Genomic DNA, 18081 nt, shown 5'->3' with positions numbered 1-18081 from the left:
GTCATCCTCTCCAAGAACAATGCCTGTCTTTCATTTGTTCAAATCTCCTTTTCTATTTTTTTTTTGGGGGGGAAATATTTACAATTTTTTCTACATGGTAGTTTTACACAATTCTTTTTTTAATATGCTCCAATTTTATATCTTCTATTTTTTTAAGATTTAATTTTATTTCTTTGTTTGTTTGTTTGCTTGCTTGCTTGCTTGCTTGCTTGGTTAGTTTTCCACGATAGGGTTTCTCTGTGTAGCCCTGGTTAGACTATGAAGACCAGGCTGGCTTCGAACTTGAAGACCTATTTGCTTCTGCCTCCCGAGAACTTAGACTAAAGATAGGCATCACCACCGCCTGGCTCCAATTTTATATTTTTGTTGCAATTTTTGGTGGAATTTCTCTACCTCTTTATTTGCTGGTGGATTTTTCCCTGTGTACATAAATCACTGATTTCCCAGTGTTATTTTAAATTCTGATACCTTAATGTTTTCTTCTGAGTTACACTTAGTACATTTTCTTAGCTCGTTGTAGCTGTGCCTTCGTGTACTTCCAAACCCATATTGTTTGTGTTCTTCTTCCCTGCTTTTGGCTCAACTCTCACGGTGAAATCACATCATGATAATGCTAGCACAGTGTCCGAGTTGGAAGTACTGTACATCCTCACCTGGTCCTTAAACTCCCTGGAAATGTAGTGATCTCTCCTGATGTAAATTCAGGGATCAGGATTAAATTAAGTACGTATTTGACTACCTTAAAAACTATCAATTCTTATTTTTTAATTTTTTAAAAATTGGGAATGATGGTCACAGTAGATTAAAAATACATGCATATATTTGAACATGTTATATCACTCAATGCTGTACATCTTAAAGTTTAGACAGATGTATAATGGCATGTATCTATCATTGCAGTGTCATGAACAGTGTTATTGCCCTAAATCCCATCTGTAGTCCTCCTATTTCTGCTGGAAACCATAGCAACTGGTTATCTTTGCTTTGCCTCCATCATTTGGGTGGTATGTCACAGAGAAAGAATTACAGTAGAGAGCATTTTTAGTTGGGCTTCTTCCCACAGTAAAATGTACCTCAGGTTGTATAGCATTGTGGTTAAAGCTGTCATTCTGTTTTACCGAACGTACCCGTTTTCACTTTTTTGAATATTTAATGTGTATGTGCTGAGAAAATATTGTTATCAGATATAAATTTTAATCTATAAAAGCTCGCTGTTCCTTTTTATGTTATTACATCCACTGGATCTTTATTTGCACAGCATCTACTTGATCTACCCAAGTTTAAGGGAGGGACCATCCAGTTATCCACAGGACCACAGTTCATTCTCCTCTTCTCCATCCTCCACTGTTCTCTTTATGCTTTTCCTACTCTCAGCTGGTCCAGTAGCTTACTGGGGGGTATAACCTAAAATTTCATAACTGAAGGACACATACCAGGAGACCTCTAATTTTTTATCCCATATATTTATTTCTGCCTTACTGTATAAAAGCTGTCTCCTTGCTTATATTTCTTAGGCATGCTTGTAGAATGACTTTTCTTTCTGTTGCTCACATTTGGCCACAAGAAATCCAAAAAGCCCCAGGGGCAGCCATAACTTTAAATCTTCCAGGAACCTTGTGGTGTTTCTTTTCAAGAGAAATGCTTTTGGATGCCATGGCCTCAGACTCTGTGAGTCCAGGGGTGTGTGTGTGTGACCTGAAACATGAACTACAGTGCATCATTGAGAATTACAGTAAGTAGGACTACCCTCCTCCCACTTCCTGGTATCCTTCTAGCTTACCTATTTGGGACAAAGTGCCATGTAGAAGGTTTTTAATGAATACACCACATGTCACTTTTGTTACACATTTAAAGGACTACTTCAGTGTCAAATGAGGAAGGCTGCCTCCAAGTTCCAGGATAGCTGAAGACCAGAAGATGGTATCCTGGGCTCAACCTCTTATCATGTAAAGAAGGTTCTATGGGATTAGATGCTATGGATCAGCCACTCTATATTGTGCAGTAGAAACTCCCAACTCATGGTCCTTGGTTGGAGAATCATGGCAGCTCAGTAGCCAAGTGGATTCCTTAGTAAGGAGTACAGACACTGTCTCTGACATGAACTCAGTGGCTGGCTCTTTTGACCTCTCCAACCCCTGTGGGAGGAGCAGCCTAGCTAGGCCACAGAGGAGGACATTGCACCCAGGCCTGATGAGACCTGAAAAGCTAGGGTCAGATGGAATGGGAGGAGGACCTCCCCTATCTGTGGATTTAGAGAGGGGCAGGGAGGAGGAATTGGGAGGGAAAGAAGGAAGGGGCTATAGTTGGGATACAAAGTAAATAAACTGTAATTGATATATATATAAAAAGAAACTCCCAATGCAGTAGAAGCAAATGGTACCCATTGTCTGTGAGGATACTGATAATACATAGATGGAAAGGGACTGAATGCAACAGACTTGCCACTAAGCGGCCAGTTGGCTTCCTGAGGGAATGATGCTGTGTTGGTAAGTGTGTTTACCTCTATTGCTGACAGCATCATCAGTAACTTTATGAGGCTTGGCATGGGGCTAAGGCATCTTTTAGATCAATGTATAGCCTTGCTGTCATGCCTATCTGACTAACATGCTACTCAATCTAGTCTGAAGGTTGCCAATGAAGAAAGATGAGCTAATGTCAGTTGGATAAGACATTGTGGGTACTTGGTTTTTGGTCACTCTTCTTTGACATGTTTAGTTTTCCCTAGTATGTGTACAAAATCCTTCACCCTGTGTTCACTGGCCCACATATCCCTTCTATGACCCTGGCTATTGCCTCCTTGCTTCTCTTCCATGTCTCTCTTGTATGGATCTTTGAGAAGATGGCCCTATCATCTCACTTTAGGTGTTGTTTCTCCAGGAATTGACTGGTCTCCTGCTCACAGCTCAACCTATTAAGCAAGCATTTCCGCTTGTTATGCAGCTGCTAACCATCCCCAGCCAAGACCCGCTGAAGCTGACACACCCTAGATCGTGCTCAGCCTTTTCTTTCTGCTCTGCCTTGATACACAGCCCCTGCCTTTTCCACTGCAACCTGCACTGTCTTGTGGAAAAGCCAGGAGAGATGCTGTGATGAATCTCTGTGGGTTAACCTGGAAGTCTGGGCTATCTCTGCTTGCAGTTTTCTATTTGTCTTCAGTCATGGTATAGGATTTTCCATCTCAATTTCTGACTTGGGATTTCCCATAGAACACGATAGATACTGGGTGTGAATTCACTTGATACCTCAGGATGAAGCATTCTTCCTCTGCCAGGATCCACTGACACCAAGAGTTATTTCCCAAAGGTCTTGTTACTCTCTGCTGTAGATGACATGGCTTCACTCTAGACTTCTGAAGGTAGCATGTGTCTCTTGCTGAAGACTGACATGAGAAATACTGTATCTGCATCTTTCACTTCTCTAATTCTTCAGGGTCTCCTGAGGTGAATGCATAGGTAGCAGGGCTGCACAGACTCCCTTGAAGCTGACAGTCTTCACTGTACTCGGGGTATGGAAGAGAGTGGTGCTCTCAGAGTCCAACGTGGCCTACCCTTCCTTCTGGTGACACAATGAATAACAGTGTGCTTCATTTGTCCTATAGGAGGTAGTCTATTACATTCATGGTCACTGGACTACTAAAACCTCAGAGAACTGGCCATCCCATGGAACTCACTCAAGTCTATTTTCACCATCTGGAGTATATGTCTCTTGTCAAGTCCTCCCTGGGGTAGTCACCTTTTACTTTCCTGATTCATTCAGAATGACACCATGTTTAGTGGTTTGGGGTGTTATTATGTAGCATGTCCTGACAGTCTGCACCCCTTCAGACTATATTATTATGACAGAAGTCTGGCAACACAGGAAAACTATAAGTGACTATTGTCTAACCCACACAAAAGCAAACTTCTAATTCTCTGCTGTAATTATAAAGGAAAGGAATACATTTGCTAAATCAGTAACTACACAGCAAGGATGGGTAGTCTTAGTAATCTGCTGTCACAGTGACACTACATCTGACCCAGCAGCTACAGCTGGGGCTGCGGTAGACCCTGTCACTCTGGTGAAATAAACAATGTTCTAATAGCAACCTATACCCCTACATTTTTTAGAGATTTGATGACAACATTGATCTCTGATGTCCTCCTCATCCTTATCCAACTCATGTATAGACACAGACACAGGCACACACAGGCACACACACACACACACACACACACACCAAATACATATACATTACCAAAAAGTATGAAAATGTATGTAATTGACTGATTCTCAAAAGCTCTGTCAGACTCCTATCTTTTAAGCTTCTCTTTAGATAATCTAATTCTGTTGTTCGTTTCCAAAAGACCTTTGAGGAACAATCACTAAAAATCAATGTTGAGGTTAAATAAATTATGTCCTATCTTTAGAAAATAGTATTCAATATGTCAAAAGCATCCTTGCATTGTGTTTAATATTTGACAAAATGAAGATCAAACAGTTTGCCATTCCTTGAAAGACTAGAAAAATTTTTGACCTTGAAGGAAATTGTAGCTTTGGTAAGAAGAATTTCCTTCTTGGGCCTCCTAATTTATCCTTTCTATCCTTGTTCTCTCTTGGGCATGGATTCTTAGCCATCTCAAAAAAACCAATATGTTCTTTTCCTTTGTATAATTTGTCCTTCAGTTAGAGCCTGTTTTTAGTAAAGGACCAGATAATAGGTTTCATTCTGAGCAGTGATTGATACTTAAAAACAATGTATTTTTCCCTTCAAAGACATCTCTATTTCAAACCTGAAGGAAAATCTGAAATTAAGGTAACAAAAAGCCTATGATTATCTGGTCCCTGTATCGCCCCTGAAGGAGTGTTGGCATTGCTGTGAAGGTCAGAACACTGAATTCTCCGAGGTTAACTGCACGGTGTGATCAGGTATCTGCTCAAGGACCAGCCAGTACTTCCTGCTAGCTCCTTCCACACAGGAAGCTCTGAGTTCCAGCAGCTGTTGGTAAAGGCCAAGGATTCGAAACGCTGTCATAAGTGTTGGTATTTGCCACTGGCATTGACAAAAACTGCTGCTGCTGGGGGCACTATGGAGAAACATCGCCTTAAAACACTTCAAAACAAGTCTGTTCTTAGGGTTTTACTTATTTCCAAAAAGTTATGAAGTTGCTGTAATAGTGACATGGAAATCTGTGCGTTTCTGTCCTTCTTAGGGTGATGTTCCAGGCATCTCGGGAAAATAATTTGCTCTAACACAAAGCGTTCTTTCTAAAATTATTTTTTCTTCTTATAATAGGAGCATATGTGGTATTCAGAAAGCTTTGCAGTTTCTCTAGGCAGAGTGGTGTCAGTTTGAGCATAGATTCCACACAGACTTATAATATAGTAGCAGGACAGTGAGGGGGTTTTGTTGATTCAGCTGTTAGCTCCCCTGGGTTGTTGCTCTTGCCAAGTATTTGAGTTTGGGGTGCTGTTTTTAGTAAATGGGGCCAGCTGTTTATCACAAAAGGGAGTCAAGACCATGAATCACAGAAATGCCAGGATGGGCTAGTTAGCGGGTCCTCTTTCCCATCAGGGTGGTCTTCATTAGGGAAAAAGAATAGTTTGGCAAGTCGGTTCCTATAAAATAAAGACCTCCTATTGAATGCTCATTTTTAACATTTCCGTAGACTGGATTAGAATAAGCCAGCACCAGCCTGAGGCCGTCTGTGTTAGATGATTTTGTTAATGTTAATCATTTCAATGGCTTGATTCAGTTACTTCCTTAATATCTTTTGGGAGTTGGATTTGATTAGGAATGTTTCTGTTTAGTTCTCACTTAAAAGTGGTCCCTTCAAACAACAGTTATCACTTAAAAGAGGATGGAGAAGTAGCTTGTAGTTAGGGATGCAGAACCCTCTTTCAGAGGCCCCATGTTCAGTTTCCAGGATCTACATCCAGCAGCTTACCACCAACATCCTGTAATTCTAGTTCCGGAGCAGCTGACACCCTCTTCTGTTCTCTGTGTGTGCTGTACTCACGTGCTCATACCCATCACACACACACACACACACACACACACACACACACACACACACACACACTGTATATTTAAAGTGGCATTAAAATAGCACATGTGATTAAGTCAGCTAATAAAATTTTATTTATTGAGTTTCTACTATGTCCTGAGCTATGCCCAATAAACATTGTTGGAAATATTTTAGCATATCACCCATGGTTTTTTTAAAAATGTATATTCTAGTTGGGAAAGGTAAGATATACACAAGAGAGAAAGTTTCATGTGGGATATAAGTGAGTGGTTGTTACAGCTTATTGTTAGAATGATTAAAGACGGAAGCACGGAAAATGTGCTTCGAGTTAGACTCTTTATAAATAAATGTCAGGAGGGAGTAAGGACATTCCAACCAGGGCAAATCATGTAAGCAAAGCCTAGCTGTCAAGGTAATAACACATAGTAGGTTTGCAGACAGTTGATAAAACTGATTAGCTGAAGTAAATGTTTGTTGTTGTTGTTGATACAATGACGACTAAGGCTATAATAGGACTAGACACCAAAAACTGTCTACTGGAAGAACAGTTGCCTAGCCTGTGCCATGTCCTGGGTTGGGGCTTGCTCTCTGGCACAAAATTTGAGAGAGAGAGACAGAGAGACAGAGAGAGAGAGGCATTCGGGAAGTTTGAACCCTTGTCTCAAGAACATTTCAAGAAACATGGAAGCAAAACTGACTGACACCAAATTGAAGACAACTTTAGATTTGAGGCTATTGGAGGCAATGTATCTAGTAGTTTCGTAGTCTGGCTTGAGGTTATAATACTTACTTGTGAAAAATATGAAAATCACCCTCTCAGTTTCCAAGAAGGCCTTCCGAACTGATTTCTGCCCAGTCTTTCATACCTAGTGCGAGGAGAAACAATCTTAGAAGCAGTGGAGGGTTCTGAGACAGTTCATGATATTGATGAGCACAGCCTTTTGCCTAGAGGAACGATGCCAGCAACACGACAACTGAGCTTGAACCTGTTTCATCTCATGAAGACTTGTTTTCCTACCCCAAAAGACTATGTCTCTATAATTAACATGTCCTCATTACCAAAACAGACAGTGCATTAGGTTTTATGGCACAAGGAAGTTAACAAATTCACCAGATGATTCCAGTGATGCTGGTAGAAGACATGAGCCTTATGACAGAGAGCAAGTGTAGGCTATTTCATCAACAGCAGTTTCTAGGGTGACTAGATCTGCACTGATTCACCAAGCCATCCTTCTCACAGGTTGCCAAGAGAGGCCAGCACCTGCACCTGAGCTGGCTTGTGTTACAGAAGGGGACTAGGAGCTCTTGGGAAAATTAAATTAGTTTGCAGAGAATCACAAAGATAGTGTGTTTCGGAGAGTGAACATCTTTATTGTTTTAAACACTAAGTTTCTTGTTCTGTACTGTAGACAAATAGTTTACCTAAGTCTCTACAAAGTTAGGTGGGGATAGTGGATTTCATCACTTCATTTGCACAATGTGCAAAGATGCAGGGAAACAGTGATGAATTATCTCCCTGTGGTCAGGTCAATATTAAATGCTGGAAGAGTAAAGTTAGTTAAGATACATCTATATTCTTCCATGCACATCTTACTGGAATGAGAAACGTATTCTTGATTATAATGTAACATGCCTGGTACTAAATGGTCATTGCAATGCCTACTCTTGGTTGGCAATGGCTATTCTCAGTTGTCAATTTGGCCATATGTAGAATTAACTAAAATCCAAGTGGCTGAGCACACCTGTGATGGATTTTAATTAATTAAATCATTGGAAATGAGAAGGTCCCTGTTTAATCCATACATTTTTGAGGGGGGAAGATCCACTTTTGATCTATACCACACTTTCTGTAGCCTATATAAAGGACAAAATGGAAGGGATCTTGCTCTCTCTTTGCTTGTTGCCTTCGTGCTTGCAAGCGTGTCCATCCATTCACCACATTAGAGCCTGCCTCTTCAGGATTCTAGCACACACTGAAGACCGGTTGAGACTTCCAGCCTCAAGGACTGAACTATTGGATTCTTGGACCTTCCATTGTTGCACTACAGTCTATAAGTCATTCTAACAAGTCCCATACTAACAACGTTCTGCAAGGTATAAAGAAACACTGCCAAATCTCACTGAGGCAAACCCTGAAAGGCAACATAGACCACATGGCATTGAGCTGGCAATATAATGCATGATTGCAGAACCTGGAGCAGATATATTCTTCTCTGTGAGGCCTAAACTTATGTCTATATAGAGTCCAACAAAGCAATAAATTTACTTGAGAAGGACAATGAGACAGACTGCAAAGCTGTGGGCCCAAGGTCCATAACCGGCTGTCTGGAAGGATGGTGGTGGCCAGCTGTCACCTGCATATCCCTTCCAGCATTGTAAATGTGATTTCTTTGTCACCTTACCCATCTGCCACTACATACCCAATGCACAAAAGGAGGAGTTCTTTGAGATAGTCTTTAGAACATATGTCCACAAAGCCACAACATTTTCCCCCAGAGAACACTCAGTGCTGAGTACAGTGCCTGGCACGTTAAATTGTGTTCATTAATTAAAGCAGCCAGAGAAATTCCTAATGAGTCAGAGAGGTGGTAGATATTGAGTGTCTAAAATACATTTTCTAAACACATGAATAAAATAATGATCATGCTGGTATTACCTGTAAAAATAATTCAAAATTTAAACCTGGGACGAAGTTTAGGGAATAAAGCTTAATTTTTTTTCCTCTACAGATCTTTTAATCATTACTAGCCTCGGTACCAAAACAGCGTGATTATCTACACCATCCAATTCTAGCTGTCCTGTCATCAGCTTTAGGGAGGTATAACTGAAATATAACAAATTACATATATTTGTAAGGTTCAACTATTTTTCTTGGTACAGCATCTCCTATGGCCTCGGCTGTCCAAGGATAAACTCAAATCCCACATCTCGCTGCCTCTCCCTCTAAAGGGCTAAGAACTAAGCCATGTACTACGACCCCTAGAAAATTACGTAGTTTAACTTTTGACATATGAATGAATTGTGACAACATCAAAACCAACAAGCCAAAGTCCTCAATTTCCTTATTTATCTTTGTATTCATTTTCTTTTATTTTGTTTTTGTTTGTTTGGTTGGTTAGTTGGTTGTTTCCTTTTGAGACACGGTTTCTCTGTGTAACCTTGGCTTTCCTGGACACTTTGTAGACCAGGCTGTCCTCGAACTCACAGAGACCCACCTGTCTCTGCCTCCCTGAGTGCTGGGATCACAGGTGTGTGCAACATTGAACCTGGCTTATATTCATTTTTTATCTTCCTATTTCCTCCCCAGCCTACCCTACTCTGCTTTTTGTCACTATTGATAATTGGAGCCTGAATGTCAAATAACAGAATGGTTTGTTTTAAAATTGTAACTTTGGTATAACTTTGTGTGGCCTTTGCAAGAATACATGTGAACTTCCGGTCTGATTCTGCCCATGCCTTTCAGAGTGATATCAAAGATGTGTGGGGCTGTGTTGCATCACAGGAATTGCATTGTCTCTTGTTTGAGGACTTTCTCTGCCAGGCTTTCATGATGCTGAACATATGGGAGTCAGCTGCAGTATGTTTTCTGCTCAAATACATGGAATTGCTCAAAGGGGGAGGACATATGATGAGGAGTAATCAATTGCAAAACTTTTCAAAATTTTCATAATGAAAACAATCTGGGTTTGAAGGCTTTTTAGGTCTAACACAGCAAGAAGGGATGAACAAGAACCAGATAAATCGATGGGGTGTTTATTTTGCATTTCTCTTGGCAGAACTTATATTTTCTGCACGTGGTAGTCCCTGAAGAGAGGGACACCCCTTCTTTGCAGAAGCTCCCTGCTCTGAGCTTGAGTTTGGTTCCTATAGTTTACTGGGAAAACAACTTTATTACTTTTGCGCTTTTGAATATTTTTGTTGGCATTAACTTTTGGATGGCTTATTCTCATTCAGAAAAAGTCAATTTATTCCTCCTTTTAATATTACTTTCCCGTTCAAACTGGCGTTATTGCTGGCATGGTGTGTGTTACCTATGTCGGTCGCAGTGTCTCTCTCGAATCAAATCTCTCCTCACAGACCCAGCTCTCCTGCTGAATGTGTTCCTTCTTGTTTGAAGAAGCGAAATTGCAACGCTAGGAAGCTACGTTACATTTTACTTTTGTGTTTATTTTTGGTCAAAGGGTAACTTTTGAAACTATGTAACAATATAATTAGAATTGATTTATAATAGAATTGATGGGGCTGGAGTTACAGATCAGTTGATAAGGTGCTTGTCCCGTGAGCACCAGGACCTGAGCTAGATCCCCAAAAGTCACTCGGAGTCTCCGGGGCTCACTGGTCAGCCAGCCTAGCTTACTTTACAAGCTCAAGGCCAATAAGAAAAAAGGTGGAAGGCACCCGAGGAAGGACACGAGAGGGCATCTTGCCACACACATGTGCCTTTACTCCAACACACAAAAGAGCATTCCTTTTTTAACTTGGCCATCCGTTCAGGCTATTAAATGTTTATTTAATGTACTCTATACCAAATAACTGTCTAGGCTTTACCTAACTTCCTTGCACAAATTCATAATCTACAAGTTTTTTCTATCAATTTTGTTTTGTGACTATCTTCTTCAATAAGGGGCTGTGTTCAGCTCTACTAATTTTAGATTTCAAAGCTACTCAGAAGATAAGCAGAATCCAAATCATGCTGTGCAAGGCCAAGGACCACCTACGAGGAGTAAACATTTCAGTGACTGTTGAGTAGCCTAAATATCATCTAGACCAAGTTAAAACACTTTAAAGCTACTGTGAAAGTTATCAAAAAAATCCCATATTATCCAAAATACAGACTTTGTCTTCGAGCTATTACCATAATCAAACATGCTACGTAACTCAAAAATAATCCAAGTCTAAAATCTATAGATTTCCCAAAGGACTAATTCAGTGAGTGAATTCTGCCTGTTCACATCCTCATATACAGTTACCTAGCCACAGAAAATAGTTATCTGAAAGGCCTGCATTATTTACTTTCCCTGTTGATGGGAAAAGTGTACTGTGACAAAAGCAGCTTACGGGAGAAAGCATCGTTGGGGCTCCCGGATCAAGGAAACTGTCCACCGTGGAGAGGGCCCTGGCAGCAGATACTGATGGCTACGTTGTGTCTGCAGTGGCAGAAAAGGCCTCTTGCTCACCTAGCTCCCTGCTTTTCTTGCATTCCAGGGTCCGAGCCCATGGACCGGTGACACCCGCAGTGAGTGGCTCTCCCCACTGCGGTTAGCCTGATCACAACAATCTTTCATGATCGTGCTCAGAGGCTAACCTACATATCCCTCGCAGGCATGCTGGGAAGTGTGTCTCCTGGGCGACCCCAGACACGGTGAAGTTAGCGGTCAAAATTATCCATCACAGCACCCAACGCCGACTTGTTAAAACTACCACAAAAAGGATTACTGAAGTATATGATTGATATGTAATAATACAAAGATTTAAACTATTTAATTAAATAGATTTTCAATTATGGATAATTTATGATATCATTATTAAGACAAAACAACAGATATGTCTATCAAAGCCAGAAACTGCATCTTCAGAATTTTTAATTTTTTGTCTTTTTCTTCTATTCTTCCTGTTCCTTTCCTCCATAGGAAGCCTTTGATACATTTTTCATCACTCCACATTAATCCACTTTTTCCAAAGTATTCTTATAAATGACTCATAGTTTATGGTCTTTTTTGGTTTGGCCTTTTCCACTTAGCTTAAGACACTTGAGGTTCATGTAGTTTGTTCCGTCATGTGATTGCTCGTCATTAGTTCAGCCACTACATTTATTCAGCCACTACCTATTGTTTGTTCTTTATTCATTTGCAATTGTTACAAATTACAGATCTCATTGAAAACAGAAATACATTAATCCCACTGGAAAGCTGCTCAAAATGTCAACGCATATATGCCATAAGATACCATGTATTTACCTTGTTAGGAAACTAGTTTTTTGAGCTTTTGGCTGCCACTAGGTAAAAAGGCAGTATTTCACTTTTATGATTTCCAAGGAAACACATGCAATCTGCTAGTGCCTTGGTTCCCAGGTTTTGCTATAAAAATGCATGTGAATTAGTCTGCAGCCTTTAGTGATTAGAGAATAATAAAACTTTGTTTTTACTGGAGAGAACACTGAATCACTCTGTACAGCAAACAGATGTGAAGACTGAAAATAGAAGACACATTTGCACTCATTATTTTTAAAGCTACTTCATTTTTCTGCTTCTCGGTAACAATCTGTGATCAGACTTTTCATTTAGAAAGCACCAGAAGTCAGGCTTTTCTCCTCCTGCTCCTCTTTCTCTTCTTCTTCCTCCTTCTCCTCTCCTCCCTCTCCTCCTTCTCTGCCCTCTCCTCCCTCCCTCTGCTCTTTCTTTTTCCTCTCCTCCCCCCTCCTTCTTCACTTCGATAAGGTATCATGTTCCCCAGTGTGATGTGATGACTTACCTGAAAGTGAAACTCTTTTTTGACTTGTTAATATTATTTTAAATGTAAAGCAATAAGTCCGGACATCTTTATCAGATTTTTGTTTTTATTTTTCTTATTGTAGATTCATCTGCCAAAATGATTTTTAAAATTAAAGAAGTCTTGGCCCTAAGAACACATTGCAAGTTTTTAGTGTGTACACTCTCTGACATTTCACTGCTTAACATATGTATGCATGTCCCATCATTGGCTTTACAGACTGAGCAGTAAATTTAAACATAAACAAAATATTCTTTCGTGGTGTGTTTCTGTAATCCCAGCACTCAGGGAGGCATGGCAGGGGGATTGTTGTGAGTTCAAGGCCATCCTGGTCTACAAAGCGAGTCTAGGACAGCCAAAGCTACACACAGAGAAACCCTGTCTCAAAAAACAAAAACAAAACAAAACAACAAAAACCAAATTTTTTGCTGGATATTATCATTTATACTTACCTGATCCAGTTAACTATAATTTTTTCTATTTTTAAAATGTAGAAATGACAAGATTGCTGCTTGGGAGTGGTCAAGCTATGAATGTCTAGAATAATAAAAATGTTCACCAGCTAAGTTTCTAAGCTAGCCCATGTGGGAAGGACACAGAGGAGATTGCAAATAAACTTTTAATTTCAAAATGTTCGACTTACTTAACTCTGACATTTGATTTGTTGACATATTTTGTCTGTGGTACTTCGTGGTTGTTTTTTCATGCATTCCCTTGATATTTTGACTCATAAAAGATACAAGTGTTCACATGTATCAGACATTCTGTGTTTAGCTAGAATTACCTCACTAATTTTTTTTTTTTTTTTTTACTGTTTCATTGTAAAATAAATCACAATCGCTAGAGACTGTAAACACAAATTTCAGACATAGTTCCTTGCAAGCACTGTAAGGTTGAGGCAGACTTGCTTGTTACCACTCAAGGCCTTCTTGCGTCTTGCTTTTGTTTTTAATTTTTGCTGTGTCTTTCAGTGTTGGGTTCGCTTTCCATTCTTTCCCCTCTTGTAACTTAGCTGCGGAAGCACCCAGTCATTTGACTCAAAGCATCTTCCATGGTGTGTGATGATTATAGGCTCAGTGTGTAGTTCTGCATGTTCTTTGATTGGTGTTTTTCTTGAAAATTGCTAGTCACATGACAAAGTCCTGACCATATTGAGGTTGGTTTTCCTTGTGGGCAAGTCAGCAGGTCATATTGTGTTCTTCCATCAGTAAGCAAGTGCCTTACCATTGTGTGGTGTGTGTGTGTGTGTGTGTGTGTGGTGTTACTTTAGGTTTCATCTCTGTTCCAAGTCCATGGGATACTTTGAGGAATGAAAAATAGATTTTTCTTGCTTTGTCATTTCTTTGTGGGAAGGGCTGAAATGCCCTTTCCTACTCTCTGGATGAAATTTGTGCAGAATATAAGCAAAGGCAAATGAATGCTCAATTGTTCATTTTTGTTATCACTTTTCCACATGAGTTAGCATCCTCTCTACATAGACAATTTTAAAAGTCAATTCACTTGAACTTATGAATTTAAATATATTTATTGTGGTTGCATTTAATCCAGTTCTTCTCCCCATTGAAAAAGTTTCTTTTCCTTATAGTTGGCTTGTAGAATCCTAGCCATGCACCCTAAGAATTATTTTTAAATGGCTCTAGTTTCAATGTTTGTGATAGCTTTCTCAGTTGCTGGTATGATAAGGTATTCTGGGGTCATCTGGAAGATGGACAAGTCATGAATGTATCCATGAGGGTGCTCTGAGCCAGTGCTCTGACTGGCTTTAAATGAGGATGAAGGGATGCAAATTAGCCACAGGACATGCTGTCCTCTTTTTTTAAAAGAAATAAGTCACTCAACAATTACAACAACAAAGCTTTTTAAAGTAATTACTGCATTCCAGATGTTGCAGTACTTTCTGGGGAATATGACAGTAGGAAACATGCACCCAAGGAGTTTTCAGTCTGACATGAAAAACAAAACAAGACAAAACATGATGTCAAGTTACTTTCTGGTGTGAGAGTTTTGGCAGAAGAGGAACAGGTATTTAAGGGTGAAACATACCCTTTGGCTTGAAATGCCAGGCAATACTCATTCAAGTAGTGAATGCAAGGTGAGAGAAATATAGTGGGTAACAGACAGGGTTCAACTAGCAAGTGTTCCAGCAAGAACTAGAAGATAGGTAAACTGCCTCAAGGCCAAAGTGACTTTTCTTCCCAGTAAATATAATGTATTCAAGAGAGAAAGCTTGAAATTACTAGATGAATACAATTTTATACATGCATGAATACAAAAATCAGCATAGGTGAACTTGATGCCATTTAATCAGTAATACCACCAATCAATCTGTTAACTATCTCATGACCTTTGGAAATCAGCCCTGGTAGCAAGTTCTTTAGGTACATTACCTTATTTGTCTTTTGACATAAATGTCATCAACACATTTTTCTCCACATAATCCATATTTTTGATCTGGTATACAAATTGGTGGAGTATACAGATCCTAACCAGACCAGATGAATCTATGCCATTTTTTTGTTGTTTTTCTTCACAAAATGAGCTTCACAGAATCACCTTTGCTGCCTCATCATTCTTGTTAAAGTTTTTATTCCCAGCACATTTATCCCTCCACCGAACCATCTATAGTTGATGACAGCTGTACATCCTCAAAAGCTTTTTTTTTTTCTTTAAAAAATATTGGGTTGTGAGCCTTTCCTGCCTTGTCTGTGTCGATGGGAATGAACTTTCTTCACCAGTGATTAGAAGAGGATTCCAGTGATAGTGTTATTGCTTGAAATTGAGCATGATGTATTGTGTTCTGACTCATTATACCGGCAAAAATTTTAACCTCATCAGTTTAGAGCAATATCCAGGCCTTTCCCCAGCGTAGACTTTAGTTAACTTTACCGTGCATTTCACCTTGGGAAACAAATGCTTTAGACTGCTTTTCAAATGTGAAATTATGACTCTGCTGCAAATAAATACAGACAAAAGTTTGTTAAACTAATATATTAGTGAAGGAAAGAGTCAGACAGTAAATTTTTAAAACTCTAGATACGCTAAGTATAGGCAATCAAGTCTAGAATGCTATGATAGGTAGGTTTGATGCAAAGCTGGTTGACGTCCTATATATAAAGCAATAATTTTTTTTAAGCAGATAGAAGTGGATTGTGTCTCTGCTTAACAAAAACTTCACATTCATCCATAATTAGTGAAGAGTGAGTCTTACAAAGTGTGTTTCTTTAGTCCTTGATAGCACAGTGTCTGGTATGACAATGGAAGAACATATCATTCTTTTCTCCTTTTAAATAGGATCATAGTGGGTCTTTAAACTTGAAGATTGTGAACAATTAATAAAGTAAATTCTCTTTTATGGGATACTGTGGGTTTTTTTAATCCCAGTGTAGAACAATTGTCTAATAATCATTTAAATTGAATTTTGATGAATATAAATTGTTTTTACTGGGCATGGTTTACAGATGATGGAGGGGGCTTATATGCTAAATAGATTTAAAATAATTTGCTGCGGAATAAACTCTCTACATTTTCATATCTACTAGGGCTTTCCAGGAGACATTGGGATTCCTGGACAAAATGGACCTGAAGGACCAAAGGTAAAAATCAAATAAAAACCACACTAAATATAGATACCTAGCGTTTTCTCATTTAATTTTTTTAAGATTTGTTTATTTATTATGTATAGAATGTTCTGTCTGCATGCACACCTGCACACCAGAAGAGGGCGTCAGATCCCTGAATAGATGGTTGGAAGTCCCCTGTGGTTGCTAAGAACTGAACTCATGACCTCTAGAAAAACAGCCAGTGTTCTTTACCTCTGAACCATCTCTCTAGCCCCCTCATTTAAATTCTTAATATGTGTAGAGTAAGATCTTAAGAACACCAGAATTATCAGTAAATAATAAGCATCTTGAGTTCAGATTCCAGTCAGTTTTTAATTATTTTCTGAATTTGTTGTGGATGTTAGAGGAACGATATTTGAAAATCATACACATCATAGATAGCAGTTCAAAAAATTTTAGAGGAGAGAAAAAAAAAGAACTAATGAGAATGAATCTTTAAAGTCATAGTGGACAGTAAATGGGAGAGAGATTTCTGATGACTGGAACACTTCTGCACTGGTAAAATGCCCTCTGTTTCAGTATAAGAACACGTGTGGTGTCCCAGAGCCTTTATGTAACACAAGGCACTTCTGAAGAAACCTGAGCCCCATCACTCTGTTTACTGTCCTCTCTGTGTGCAGAAGGGTGCTGTTCTGTGTGTGCACAGTACTAAGCACCAAGTTTCTGTACCAAGGTGTGCCCACGCGGCCAGGCAGGCTATGTGTCATAAGCAAACATGCACTGGAAACAGAACCAGGGTGCCAGTGTCTGACATTTGAGGGTGGGGTAGTTAGTGACGTCAGGCTCAAGTGGAAAGTGTTGGTGTTAGGTGGAGAGAGAGGAGAAGTCAGGGCAGGGAAGGCTGGACAGCTAGTAACAACTGCTTCCGTTAGCTCACTGTGCTGTCCGGTGATGTGTATAGAGGCACGGCAAATGTTTTACTGAAACTAGATAATTTAAGTCTTACATAATGTTATCAAGTAGATAGTACCCCCATTTTATAACTGTCACAAATATTAAGATAGTCATTCAAGGGACAGAGATGGCTCTGTAAGAACAATATTTACCTCAAAGCCACAACCAAGGATTGAGCTAAACCTTCATGGTAGAGGGAAAGAACTGACTCCCAAGGCTTTTCTTCTGTCATCCAGATGTTTACTGTGGCATGTACAGAAACACATACGTGAACGCAGTAATTAAAATTTCAAAAACGTAAAAGGAAGATACCAGGAAACATAAGTGAGTGGCGTAGGCAGGATTTCACAAAGAGGTGATTGCCAAGTCTGAGCTCTTCACCACTTAGTTTGGGAATCACATGGTCGGGGACACTCGTGATCAGGTGAAATTTCCACTTACCTTCCAGGCATCAGGAAGTAATCAAAGATAGTTAAGTAGCAAATACACCATCTGGTTTGTGTCTCTAAAAGATAGCCCTTAAGTCATTATAAAGGGTAGTTTAAACCAGGAAAAAGTTGAAGGCAAACAGAAGCACTTCACAAATCTAGGTAATGGGCTGGAGAGATGGCTCAGTGGTTAGTTAAGAGCATGTACTGCTCTTGCTGAGGACCCAGGTTTGATTCCCCAAACCCATCTCAGGTAACTTACAGCCACCTGGAACTCTAGTTCCAGGGAGATCCAGTGTCTCTGGCTTCCTAGAACACCTGCACTCACGTGTACATACTCACGCACAGATACACAACAACAACAGTAATTGTAATAATGATAGTAAATCACACACACATAACAACAACAACAATTTCTTTTTATTATAAGAAGTAATAAGGGAGGTTCCAGGTAGGCGCTGAATGTGTATGGGGTGAGGGTCCTCAGACTGCACCAGAGCCCTGGGTGTGGGTCTCAGGCTCTGTCTGAGGCTTGGGGTGAGTGTCTAATGCTTCCATTTAAGAGAGCACATTCCCTGAGCTGGGTTGGAGCACAGCATGTGCTGTTGGGGATAGGCCTGGAGAAATAATGAAGATCTGAAATAG

At 39.7% G+C, this 18081-nt stretch overlaps 1 protein-coding gene and 1 long non-coding RNA gene across 3 annotated transcripts in view; one reads left to right on the top strand and one right to left on the bottom strand.

The window, feature by feature from the left end:
- The window catches only part of Col24a1 (collagen type XXIV alpha 1 chain), a 249978-nt gene that overhangs the window by 82276 nt on the left and 149621 nt on the right, over nt 1-18081 (top strand). For both annotated transcript variants that reach the window (XM_060392579.1, XM_060392578.1), the window contains exon 20: nt 16034-16087. In XM_060392579.1, the coding sequence (XP_060248562.1) occupies nt 16034-16087 (54 nt within the window). The remainder of the gene's footprint in view (nt 1-16033; nt 16088-18081) is intronic.
- LOC110562455 (uncharacterized) overlaps nt 1-18081 on the bottom strand; it is a 122716-nt gene that overhangs the window by 5179 nt on the left and 99456 nt on the right. The window contains exon 4 of the long non-coding RNA XR_002477243.2: nt 6796-6871. This is a non-coding gene — a long non-coding RNA (uncharacterized LOC110562455). The remainder of the gene's footprint in view (nt 1-6795; nt 6872-18081) is intronic.

Source organism: Meriones unguiculatus, chromosome 10, assembly GCF_030254825.1.
Source record: "Meriones unguiculatus strain TT.TT164.6M chromosome 10, Bangor_MerUng_6.1, whole genome shotgun sequence".
Classification (NCBI taxonomy): Eukaryota; Metazoa; Chordata; class Mammalia; order Rodentia; family Muridae; genus Meriones; species Meriones unguiculatus.
Note: the sequence above shows the minus strand (reverse complement) of the source record. Positions and strands in the feature narration are given on the sequence as shown.